The sequence below is a fragment of the Cornus florida genome, unplaced genomic scaffold (assembly GCF_030987335.1).
Source record: "Cornus florida cultivar Cherokee Brave unplaced genomic scaffold, ASM3098733v1 CherokeeBrave_3.0.0_Hap2_Chr08, whole genome shotgun sequence".
NCBI lineage: Eukaryota > Viridiplantae > Streptophyta > Magnoliopsida > Cornales > Cornaceae > Cornus > Cornus florida.
The window spans coordinates 77,040,777-77,054,396 of NW_026775578.1; the positions used below are offsets into that span (position 1 = coordinate 77,040,777).

Consider the following 13,620-nt stretch of genomic DNA (forward strand, 5'->3'; position numbering starts at 1 on the left):
GGAGAACCCTCGCGAGAGCTTTTTCCTTTCCCATGTTTAGGCTCATTGCATTATTATGAGTTTCAGTGTGTTCACCAGCATGTAGGGTTCTAACTGATGAATATAATTTGAGCCATGAAAAACGTATTGTATGATCTGAGCTAAACTTAACAAATCGCTCCTTGATTGGAGGAGCACCACACAAAAGCAATGTCAGCAGCACTTATAGAACATGGGCATTACCTAATAGCCTAGCTGGTAGAGCGCCCAGCTTCCCAGTGTGTTCATGTTCAAGATTTATTTGACACTGGCAGTATCACAAGAGGTTTATAGAACTATCATCTTCAATACTAGCAATGTTAACAGAATCGGTCTCTTCATCTTAAACTTTCAATTTGAAGATGTTATTGAGGTTCCAACCCATCTGTAAAAGAAGCTTCAGTGATTCCCTAACATTTTTGGTAATCTATTTCAACTTTCTGCAAATTTTCATTCATTTGTTAGTCAAAATATTCCTCAAAAAACACTGGAGCTCAATAATGCAGTATATGCACAGAGCAACTTTAGAAGCTACCGAATTTGCAGTCAGTAAATCTGGCTACGTATTTACACACACAATCTCTACTTCTTTACATTTTCCACTTGATTTACATGGACAAACTGCCTGCAACTAGTATTAATCTAGTAAAAGTTAATCACAGTTCAGGAGGGAATCGATATCAGGAGTTACAATAGCCCGCTTGTTGAGTTCCCCAAGCATACTACAGCTTTTGTCAATGGTGTTGATTGCTACAACGTCTTGACCAAAAACACAATCAGAACCTGGAGAAACCTGCAAATCATATGAATTAATTTTATAAGACATATAACACCAATTTTATTTATTTATTTACTTATTTTTTTTGTGTGATGCTCCATAAATTCTCACTAAAGTAACTAAAATTGTGCAATGTGAAATCAACAGAGGATTTGGATGGATTATGGTTACACAAGAGTTTGAAAGAGGTAAATTGTGAGATTTTTAAAAGATTCCGGATTCTTACCCCCACTGCCACCACCAAGAAAAGAAAATAAAAATAATAAGAAGAAGATTCAACACAGTAATCCATCAATTTTTACAAAAGAAATTTGATGGTTCCAATAGAAATCATGAGCATTTTAACATTTGCAACTAAGAAGCTAAACAATGACCCTTCTCAGAACACTTCATGAACAGTAGTTTAAACATGTTTTAGCAAGCACTTGAACTGAGCCCAAAATTGAAGCAGACCTTTGGCAGGTGGATAGATGGTGCCAAAAATGTGATATAAGTACCACAATCCATATGAGGATTGACCAGTTTCATGTAAATATCACATTATAAAACACCAAAAAAATCTATACATGATTTATAAACATTACAATAAACCATTTCCAGAACAAGCAATTAATAGAATTATGTTTATATAATTATGGTGTACTAACACACAAACTCCAAGTTTCTTACTAACAAAGAACTTTGTTCGTTTTTATTTCCCATTACAAAGGTGAGAAAAGTGCAAGAAAAGAACTCTTGATTGGACAAGAACATAAATTTAATTCCTTTAGAGATGTTAAGTATGATATTTGGCACAATAATTCCTCAATTTCCAGTCAAATATTGACGGTTTTCATCATTTTTAACTTCATGAATTATGCTAATTCTCAGTAAGCTTTTACGCACTGGAAAGCAAGAAATTACGAACAAAGAGGAAGGAAAAAATGAATATTGTTGATATGAAAATTTATAGCAAGATGCAGTATGACTCACATCATACAGGGTATTTCCTAGCTTCAACTTGACCGCTCCACTCTTGTAAACCAACATTTTGCCCAAGTATCCCCCTGGCAATTCTTCCAAACCGCAATGTTTGTTTGCTCTGGCTGAAGCACCTGAATCCCCTAATGACATTGAGCTGCTAGCTATTGCTTTCCCCTTTGCATTAGCTGAAGCAATTGTTATTTCAGATGACATTGAGATGCCACCTGCAGTAGCTGATCGCTTATCCAAGGGTAGATTACTAGGAAGTTGAAGAAACAACATCCTAGCTTCCTTATTTTCCTCCTGTCCATCAATACCAGTACATATTTAGTCAAGTTCTAATAAAAATATTACTCTGATAAGTAATTGATATTTTTTGAACTTTATTAATCAGATTTCCAACCAGAAAACCAAGTTCTGAAGCAGGATTCACAGTATTCTCATCATACTCCACGTTCATTGCATCCTTGCCAAATTCTGCTTCATCAAGAAGTTCTGAAGGAAAAGACAAGAAAACAACATTCAACATCACACAGCAACCAACAAAAAAGAAAAGAAAAAATGAAAAAAACAGAGGAAAAGAAGAAAAGGAGAAAGAAAGAGGGAAAAATATTAGCGTCACTGAATAAGCATAGTGCAACACCATTTATATGGAATATGAGTAGTGTATTGGCACTTTCTTACTCGACACGTGGTTTGTAATTTGTCAAAGTGTTATGATTGTTCACGACCACTGAAGAAACTAGTGACAAAATTCACGAAAAACACGGCGCAAAGTCCATATGCACAATCACATATCTAGGGGTTCTAGGTTGAGGGAACTGTTAACCTACTTGTAACCTTTTCTCATATAGTAGATTGTTCATGAAACAAGGTCCATGGATTTCCCTGTTTAGGAATTTTCACGTAAAAATCTGGTGTTTCTTCTCTATATTTGTTTTGTGCAGTTGTGTGAATGTGTGGTAGAAAATCATCTACAAGGTTGACAAGAATAACTATTGGTTGAATCACACAATAAACGAAAATCCAAAGGATAATACCAACTAGGGGGAAAAAATCCAAAAGATATCTAAAATTTAAATTTAATTTTCATAAAACCTATTCACCCCCCTCTAGGTCAAATACACCACTCGAACTCTGACCTAATCAGAGCTTTGGGCAACCTCGCAAGCACTATTTAAAATTTTAAAAACTGCATGTTTAGTTACATAATAAAATCATTTCAGATTTTTATGAATGTTGTTAGCCTTAGTATTATCGAGTTTTTATGGATGATCTCCTTCTATAATGGTGTTTCTCCTTTCATCACTGTACTTGTACTACATTATATTATTATTATTATTATTACTATTACTATTATTGTCATTGCTGTTTTCACTTTTTTATAAATCCCCACTCTAAAGGATGACTGGATGAGCTTGTGCATTCAATGCTATTGTGAGAACTGTAACAATTTCATTCCAACATGTGACCAAACACCCTAAAAAACCAGGAGATCGACATAATATCACTTCAACACAAAAATGTGGTGTGTAGTTAACCTTACAAGGCATGAAATGTGATTGCGTGCCACTGACAGCTATGAGGCTAAAACTATTTTGATAATTATCAGTTTTTAATGAGCCTGTTTCAATTTACAGGCAAGGGACATTGAAACAATGCAAGGAAATATTTTCATTTCTTCAGAGGGACAGATACTAGATGCTCCTGTGCTATTGGCTAGACTCCAAATAAGATGCATCTAGAAACATACTGTTGACTTTAAGAGATAATCATATTAAGAGTAAATTATAAGCAGAAGAAAAAGAGAGGAAAGAGGATGAGAGAAAAAGAGAGAGAGATGGGGAAAGAGAGAAAGAATGAAAGAATACTTTCATCCTTCCACCACATTCTATTTATACTAACAAGTTTTAGAAATTACACATAAGCTCCAACATTATATAAGTAATAACAAATAAGTCCCTGACAACACTCCCCCTCAAGCTGGTGCAAAGATATCTATCATGCCTAGCTTGACTAACATATTTTGCAAGCAAGTCTTGCTCATACCTTTAGTCAAAACATCAGCAACCTGATCATGTGTGTTGACATATGGAGTACAAATCAGCCCAAGACTAAGCTTTTCCTTGATGAAGTATTGATCGACTTCAATGTGCTTTGTTTTGTCATGTTGAACTGGATTGTGGGCAATGCTAATAGCAGCCTCCTTGTTACAATACAACTTCATTGACTCGCAAACATGATAACCAAACTCACCTAACATCGTTCGTAGCCATAATAACTGACAAACTTTATGTGCCATGGATTTGAACTCAGCCTCTGCACTAGATCTAGCTACTACAGATTGTTTCTTGCTTCACCATGAAATAGGATTACCTCCAACAAATGTGCAATATCCTGTGACAGATTGAAGTAGATCATCGATCTGTCATAAACCCTGCCAAATCAAGCATCAGTATAGGCTTCAACACGCAAGTGGCCATGACGGCCAAACAATATCCCCTTACCAGGTGAACCTTTGAGGTAGCGAAGAACATAATGAGCTGCCTCAAGGTGAGATATACGTGGAGTATGCATAAATTGACTAATCACACTAACAACGTAGGCAATATCTGGGAGAATGAAAGATAGGTAAATCAGTCTCCCAACCAATCGCTAAAATCTTCCCACATCGTCTAATGGGTCTCCATCTACATCATTAAGCCTATGGTTCTGCTTAATTGGAATATCAATAGGTTTAGCTCCAAGCCTGCCTATTTCAGCTAACAAATTTAACACATACTTTCGTTGAGAAATGAACACCCCTTTCTTTAATTTGCACACCTCGATGCCAAGAAAGTATCTCAATGATTCGAGGTTTTTAACCTCGAACTATGTCCCCAGGAATGAATTCGATGAATCTTTTCTGGATCATTTCTAGTGATAACAATATCATCAACATTTACACGCCCTGGTGCTTCTTGATGAAGAGAGTATGATCTTCCTGACTCTGTGTGTACCCTACTTTTTCACAGCAATGCTCAACCTCTCAAACCAAGCATGTGGCGACTGTTTTAACCTATACAAGGCTTTATTTAGCTTGCACACTAAATTCTAACAATTTGCAAGCTTAAACCCTGGTAGCATAGTCATATACACCTCTTCCTCCAAGTCACCATGAATGAAAGCATTCTTTACATCCAGCTGATGTAAAGGTCAATTCAAATTAGCTGTCAAAGAAAGGGGGACACGTATAGAGTTTATCTTGGACACTAGAGCAAATGTTACGAGATAATCAATCCCATAGGTCTGAGTGAAACCCTTTGCAACTAACCGGACTTTATATTTCTCAATTGTTCCGTCTATATGATACTTTATTGTGTAGACCCATTTGCAGCTTACTGGTTTCTTACCCTTAGGTAAAGGAACAATATCCCAAGTACCATTCTTCTCAAGAGCCGTCATCTCTTCAAGCATGGCTTCCTTTCACGATATGTTAGAGATAAGGCATCATAGGATACAAACTGAGATATGGGATGTTTTGTATAACTACGAACACCCTTACGATAGGCAATAGGGACATCAAGATCAACAGGAATACTATTAGGAAAAGAATCAGTAGTATCAATGTCAACTGAGGAATTACTTGGATCGAGGGAGACTTCTTGGTCCTAGGGTGAGTTAATGGCTTGTTTTGCCCACCTAGTGTAGACAATTGGTTGCTTTCCTGCTGCAAATCATTAGTGTTAGGGGACTAGACATAGGCACCTCAATAAGAAGCTCCCACTGAATGGAAACCTCCCCCTGAATGGGAACAGGCAAAGGAAGGTGGCATTCCCTCTGAATGGACGACAGACTCTCTACCTGTATAGTATTCTCCCCCTATATAGAATCCTGAACAGTGGAAAATAAAAAGGAACAAACTCAAAGAATGTAACATCCATGGAGACAAAGTAATGACATGTGGTAGGGTTATTGACAACATAATTGGCTATCAAATTGATAAACTTTCTGAATAAGGAGTAGGTGCAGAGTACTATCGCTGCTTAACACCGATACCTTTTCTGAGTGGCGGAGTATCCAAGAAAGACACATTGGATTGCCTTAGGGTCCATTTTGTCCTTGCGATGATGAATGTGAACATAACAAACACCACCAAACACTTTCGGAGGGGCAGTGAATAAGGCAGTGTGATGGTGTAAGACAGAGAAGGGGGACTGATAGCCAATAACCTTACAAGGCATGCGATTGATAAGGTATGTAGCTGCTAAGATTAAATCAGCCAAATAACTTTTAGGCACTCCCATCCCAATTAGAAGAGAACGGGTCACCTTTGTAATATGACGGTGTTTTCTTTCAGCTACACCGTTATGTTGTGGTGTATCGACACAAGAGGTTTGATGGACAATCCCGTTATCATCAAAAAAGGAGGCAAGACCACCATACATAAACTCTCCTCCATTATTAGATCGAAGGATTTTGAGGGGACAACCTAACTGAGTACATAACATCTTATGAAATGCGTTAAAAATGGAATGAACTTCATCTTTGATTTTCATAAGATATAACCAAGTATATCAACTAAAGTCATCAACAAACACAACAAAGTAACGAAGTAGTAGATTCATGACCCCACACATCAGAATGAACAAGCTGCAAAGGAGTTGTAATTTTATTAATACTAGTAGGATAAGAAACACGACATTGTTTGGCAAGAACGCATGTTTCACAATTTAACTTAAAAGATTCAATAGAAGCAAACTAGGGAAGCATATGCTTCAAAACAGGAAGAGGTAAATGACCTAGTCTATTATGTCATCACATTAACCGATCTTTATTGAAATTACTATTCTTAACACTAGATTGATTTGCAACATAATAAGAAGTTGGCCTCGTGTTCAGCAAATACAAGCCATTGTCCTCGCGTCCACTTCCAATCGTCTTCCCCGTATCCAAGTCCTGAAACACACAGTGAGATGGAAAAAAGGTTACACTACAATTCAAGCCTTTTGTAATGTGACTGACAGAAAGGAGGTTATTGGTAAACTTTGAGACACGAAGAATAGAGGATAAGGTAAGATTAGGAGAGGCAGAAATAATGCCCTTCCCCGCAATGGAAGTGAAGGTGCCATTAGCCACTCTAACCTTATCCTTACCAGAACATAAACTGTACGAAGAAAAATCAGATGCCATACTAGTCATGTGATCAGTGGCTCATGAATCAATGATCTAAAGTGGCCCACCAAATAATGTGAAAACTTGATGTGCCGAATGAGAGGAACCTGTCTGAGCAAAGTTAGAGGTTGAAATGGAGGTATTTCGAGCTAGTAGATGTTGAAGAGCATTAAGTTCAGCCTTGGACAAAGAACTCAGTGGCCCTTAGGAGTCATGACCAGTAAAAGCAGTCTCGCTCTGCAGTATGTGCTAAATGGACTAGGACTTGGCCTAGCATTCGCATGAGCAGGAGTTGGAGTAAGGTGATCGTGTAGATTCCAGCATGTTTCCCTAGTGTGGCGCGTACGCCCACAGTGATCACACCTCAATTTGCTCTTGTCATCCTGCTTCCCTCCTTTTGGAGGATTGGGCTTGTTCCATTGTTGTGTGGCAATAGCAAACCTCTCAGACAATGGTACTTTTAGCTCAGGCTTAGTGTATGTAGGTGCAGGCATAACCTTCATTCTACTCTCTTCAGCCTGGATATACAAAAACAAATCTCTAACAGAAGTAAGGGCTGGATACCTGCCTAACACTTGCACCTTAGCATGCTCGTATCTCGGATGTAGACCACCCAAGAACTCATATATTCAATTCCTTTCTACCATAGAACGAAATGCTTTGACATCAGCTGCACACACAGGTACGTAGTCTTGGTAGTGATCCAACTCTTCCCATTTACCACGTAGAGTGTGGTAATATGTAGCAAGAATTTTGGTTTTCCTGCTTAAATGTTGAAATCTGTTCTTGGAGTTCATACAGTTTTGCAAAATTACTAGTCAAGGAATATGTCTCTTCCACAGTCGTCCATAGTTCTTTAGCTGTTTTCACAAACATAAACCCTTTGCTGATTTGTGGCTGCATTGACTGCAACAACCACATCATAACTAGTGCATTATTTGAACTCTACTCTTTGAATTTAGGATCACTCTTGAACGGATACGTGACAGTCCCTTTGATATGGTCAATCATCCTACGACCAATGATATGCATGCGAGCAGATTGAGCCCACTCCATATAGTTCGTCTCATCTAGCCTAACAATTATAATACAAAGGCCTGGATGGTGATCATTACTACCTCCCAATACTGGAGTCAGACTAAGAGAATACCCGACTTCTTTTGGAGTCACCTCTGAGCCAAACATTTTATCAAACAACTTCTGGGTATACAATCCCCAGAAACAAAAGCAGCAACAAAATACGTGGAGAACCACCTTCTCTAACACACAAACTTCAACTAGAAAGATTACCGTCTTCTGAGATGCATAAAAAAGCAACCACACAGTCACCACACAAACCCTAGAAAGCAACAAAGTAGACCATACCAGAATTGCGAATGATGAAGAAAAAACCGCAGTTGCAGAACTACGCTAACATGAAAAAAACACCAAAAGAGACTGCAATAGATAAAAAATAGGTCTAAAAAAAATTTTCCGGGGCCTCACCCCGAACTCCTAGCAGGGGCACACTGCCCTACGACCCCCAACCAACTCACCACGGTACGTGTGGATGTGATTAACACTACTTCCTTGCAAATGGAATCTCTTCAAAACCCTTCACACCCACTAGGGTTTAAACAAACTTGCCCTAGGGTTTCAACTACTCACCTAGAGCTTTACAAACCACGCTCTAATACCATGTTGATTTTAAGAGATAATCAAATCAAGAGTAAAGTATAAGAAGAAGAAGAAGAAGAAGAAGAAAAAGAGAAGAAAGAGGATGAGAGAAAGAGAGAGAGAGAGAGAGACGGGGAAAGAGAGAGAGAATACTTTCATCCTTCCACCACATTCTATTTATACTAACAAGTTTAAGAAATTACACATAAGCCCCAACATTATATAAGTAATAACAAATAAGCCCCTGACAACACATACCTGGGTTTCCAGAGTAAGGTCTCCTTAGAGGAAGAGTAGTAGGATAGCAAGTGTGGTGGTAATCCTGAATTGGCATCAAGGGAACTAGTTGCTCAATAAATGATACATAAACACAAAAACTGAGAGAGAGAGAGAGAGAGAGAGAGAGAGAGAGAGAGAGAGAGAGAATGGCCAAGAGTTCTTACCCAAGGTTCTATATAATCTTTCTTTTTCTTTTGACATGACGCATCCTCAGCATTTAAATCCCTTCCAGAGGTTCCATCTGGTTCAGCAGTTGAATATGAAGAGAGAATTTGCCCATCATCAGTAGTAGAGTCTTTCAAGTCTGAGCCACTGCTTTTACCACTATCCCTTTCCCTAGGTATGCCATATGTTCTTATGGAAGTTGATGGAACACCTCCATCAAATGCAACTTGCACTGCAGCTGCAGATTTGAACTCCAAATGTGAGGCTGGTATAACAATAACAATAACTATAGAAATGTACTGATATTCAAATTTGAACTTCAATTTTTCCAGGATGTACTGATATTCCCCTTGTATTTAACATGCTGATAATTAGAACATTTTAACACAACGTATCTTGAACAATATCAAAATCCGAACTGTATCTGACATCTTACATGACAAGTGTAACCCAATTTAAACTTCTCTACATCAAATATCTTGCTATCATCAACATGGCTGCATCTAATTTATCTCAGGAATTTTTTAAGTTGCTTTCTTAGATGCCTAATATCAATGTCAAACACAAGCGCATGTGTGTTAGTAACTGACAGTTGGAACCAAATAAATCGAAAATCATAAACTCATCATTGTGAAATTTACAATTCACAGTAACATGCACCTAATCGTTTCTGTACTGCCGGTGTGTTATGGAAACTTAAGCATTTATATACCAACTCTTATTGCAATATTGACTTACATTAGAACTCGGAATATAAGAACATTGAGATGTAAAGTAATGGACCTGGTCGACACTATTGACCGGAAGGAGAATTGATATAGTATTGCATACAAGAAATTAAGTGGATAGTAAAGAAAGGATAACTGAAAATGCATAATATAAACTCTACTGAGCTGTAAAGGGTAGAAATAGAAATGGAGTACAAACATAATGGATTATAAACTTATAGTATACGAGCTTTGGTTTTGGCTAATCGGGATAGAGATAGGCAAAAGAGAAATTGTTGTTGTTGAGGATTACTCAGAAAAATTCAGGAATTCGTGAAAAGGGGGTGGTATCTTGTAGTTATAGTAGATTAATACACGATCTGTAGAAGAGACAGTTGCTCATCCTCTTGATTCTTTTCCGATTGAAATGTATGGATCCATGGATCTATGCATCTATATAGACCATGTTCATGGATTAACAACAATGTGCAAAAGATCTATTTGCTCTGCCATTGTATGAGTCTCTTCCTTTTTGCATATGGCATGAATACATTAAAGCATAATTTTAATACGATCAAGAATTCACGCCAAGTTTGTAGCAGAAAAATAGTTGAACATGATCAATGAATCAATTTAGCAAGTGCATTGCAACAGAAAATTACACTTCTTTTCGACTTTAGGTCCTCGTCTCCCCAGATGCTCCTGTACATGCAGAAACAAAAATTCAACAATTAATTCAAGAAAATGTATTGAATTATATAGGTTCTGTACAAATGGCACACTGATTGGCGTGACCAATGTTGAAAAATTGTTTTTAAAATGTAAATCAAGTCACCAAGGGCTTAGCCCAACTGGTATCTCCTCCTCCTTCCAAATGGAAGGTTGAGAGTGTCCCCTATTGGACAACAATGGGTGTGTGTGTTCTACTTATCTACCCCCCAAACAAAAAAAAAAATTGCAGATAAAGTCTACCCCTTCAATCACCCACATTGGTAGGAGTACCACTAGGTAACAAAGCTAGACCTATTTGTCCACTACAACTTCTAAAATATTATCTGAATCCCTCGTGTGACTGGTACATATGGGTTTAGTTGTAAAAGTTCTATCCACAGGAAAGTGACTGCAAACATATCGGGAAACAAATAAGAAAAATTATGTGGAGATATCATATGGGAGTCTGGGAGTTAGTAGACGAAACAACTAAGATATAAAGGAACATGATTTTGGACTACAAAATAGAGCTAGTCATTTCAAAATTCCCTGTAAGGAATTATCCAAATGCTTTTCAGGTACATTTTGATTATTTTTTAAACCCATTCATTGATCAAATCCAAAGTTTTGTTTTGGAACCATATATTCATTAACTGTTTCAATCACCTTCTCATGTTTTTTTTTCCTTTGTTTTCTTTTTCTTGTTTGTTTTAAAGTTTTCTGTATCATATGTACTAGTCATCTCACAAACATTATTATGTAGAATTGTATGTCTTTTTGAAATCGTGGCTACTAGTTATTGTTCCTACTGATGATGACATCTTTCTAAAATTTTTATTCTAATTCAAATGCATGGCTTGAGATGCAGAAAACAAGCAATACATAGCAATCAAAATTAGCATCTTATAGAAAAATGCAAAATGATATTTTTTGGATCTTTCTGTAACATGTCATTAAAAATTTTAATCTCTCTCTCTATACACACACACACGCATACACTATGAATAGTAGTATATATTTGAACAGAGGAAAGTATCAAATTTTTTGGAACATGGTTTAAAATTTGTTTTGTTTTTGCAACCTTTTTTTCTCTCTTATATTTTGTTTTGATAATTCAGGTTAGAATTATAGGAGTAACTCTTTGCAAATGGGGCCTCTCCCGCCTTCCAATGTAAATTCTACAACTATACAATACTGCATCATTCTGAAGCACCATTTCTTCCTAAAAACATAGTATTTCTTATGAAGGAACCCATCTTCACCATTCACAGACCAGACTCCCAGTCACAGCGAGCCACAGATCCGTCATTTCGATGCAAATCCGAAGAAATAAATTCCGAGAAAACACCTCCCTCTTTTTTCTTCCCCCCCTCCTCTTTTGGACAGCTTTTTAAAAATAAAACCTCAAGTCAAAGTAAAGTAAATGGGGGAGGGGTTGACTAATGACAACCATACGTCCCACACAAAAGCAACTGAAAAACTGTTATTTAACATTTTTTTAAAGAAAAAATCGAATAATACACAAGTATGTATCCATACTCGTATTTGTACCGTACGTATTCTACTACGTATAATGTAATGGCAAAGCTGGCCCCAACCACTAGTTACATAAGGCCCGCAAAGATATGATTCAATAGAAAAGCCCACCTAGAAAATATTCAATAGAAAAGCCACACACACACACACACACACACACATATATAATGTTTAATTAATATTAATGCCCCATATAGTTAAGGTTACATTGATTTCTCTTGCATTAATTTCATTTTAGTTTTAGTTTATACAACATACTCTCATTTTTTGATGTGAGCCCACAAAAATATATTGAATTTAGAGCATGCCTAATTTATCAATTCCTAGATTCAATTGCACATAACCAAGTAGACCTATTTCTCTTTGTCCATGCTATTACTTATCCATATAAAAAAAAAATAAAAAAAAAAAGAATAATTCAAGTCCAGATATGAGCAAAAAATAATATAGGTAATAATTTAAGTTTTTTTCTTGCCATTGAAAAAAATATATATTTCTCTTTCTTCACATTTTTTTTTCTTTTTCTGTTAATTTTTTTTTTTATTAAATTAAATAACAGCATAAAATACATTACACACTTTTAAATGAAGTTAAAATAATAAAAATTAAAATAATAAAAGCTCCAATTATTCTAAAGCAGCCTAAGCTCAATGGGTTCATCACTAAAGTCATATGGATATATATTATATATATACATATGCAAACACATACAAGCATGTAGACTACTATAATATACTCCAATATAGAGAGAGAGTTACATGGACTCGTTTAAGGAGAGCTTGTGTGGCTTCATCATCATCAGCTTCATCAGCTTCATTAACCGCTTCACTGCAAATATTAACAAAATTAATTTACAAGAAGAAAATGTTTTACTTAAAACACCACAAAAACAAAATATAAGACCAAATATTGAATAAACAACACGAAAACAAAAGAAAAGAAGAGAGAGAGAGAGTGTGTCTTTCAACAATTACGTTTTGCGTTCGATGGGTTTTGGCCTCCTGCGAGGAGGATTTTTTGGTGCAAATTTAACCTGAAAAATTCGGACAAATTTGCAGATGAGTTTAGATTCTCAGGTATCATTTCGAAATGATATGAAATTGAAGAGTAACAATTGAAAACAAATATAATAAAAAAACGAAACCGAGAAATTCAAGATGAACAACGTACCTTTCTCGGAGCAGAAGAGGGCTGATCTAGATCCATGGAGTTTCTGTGTAAATACGAAGAATTTGAAGTTCCCGAGGGATGAGAAAAGTCAACGATCTGTAAAATTTTCAGGAAAAATGAGGAAGAAGATGAAGATTGTGGATAAAAAGAAAAAAGAGAAATGAGTTTCGAACCCTAGACCTCACCAATGTTATGAAAAGATTTCACCCACCGTACCACTATAACACCCTCTGTCAACCATTCCAAAGATTATTTATTTATATGATTAAAAGGTTATTAAACCTAAGGTTTGCTCCCTGCTTGTGTTTGCTTACTACATCCAGGATTGAATATACCGGTTAGGGATATCTCTAAATAGTGTGTTGAAATAACTCGGTACCAAACAAATTAAATTATATTATTATTATTTTTTGGAAGGTAAATAAATCACTTGGCGCCCACACCAGATCTTTTTGTGGCATTTCGCCTTTTCATTTGACAAGG

General features: G+C 36.4%; 1 protein-coding gene across 1 annotated transcript; it reads right to left on the reverse strand.

Moving 5' to 3' along the window:
• Positions 1 to 434: 434 nt before the first annotated feature.
• LOC132268153 (DNA-directed RNA polymerase III subunit rpc4-like) lies at positions 435 to 13,340 on the reverse strand. The gene is made up of 9 exons (XM_059768916.1): positions 13,138 to 13,340; positions 12,942 to 13,000; positions 12,726 to 12,795; positions 10,383 to 10,422; positions 9,013 to 9,251; positions 8,828 to 8,891; positions 2,163 to 2,254; positions 1,769 to 2,062; positions 435 to 811 (listed from the first exon to the last, which is right to left on the reverse strand). The coding sequence occupies exons 1-9, from the start codon at positions 13,171 to 13,173 to the stop codon at positions 671 to 673; spliced, it is 1,035 nt and encodes a 344-aa protein (XP_059624899.1). The 5' UTR covers positions 13,174 to 13,340; the 3' UTR covers positions 435 to 670.
• Between the last annotated feature and the right edge of the window lie 280 nt (positions 13,341 to 13,620).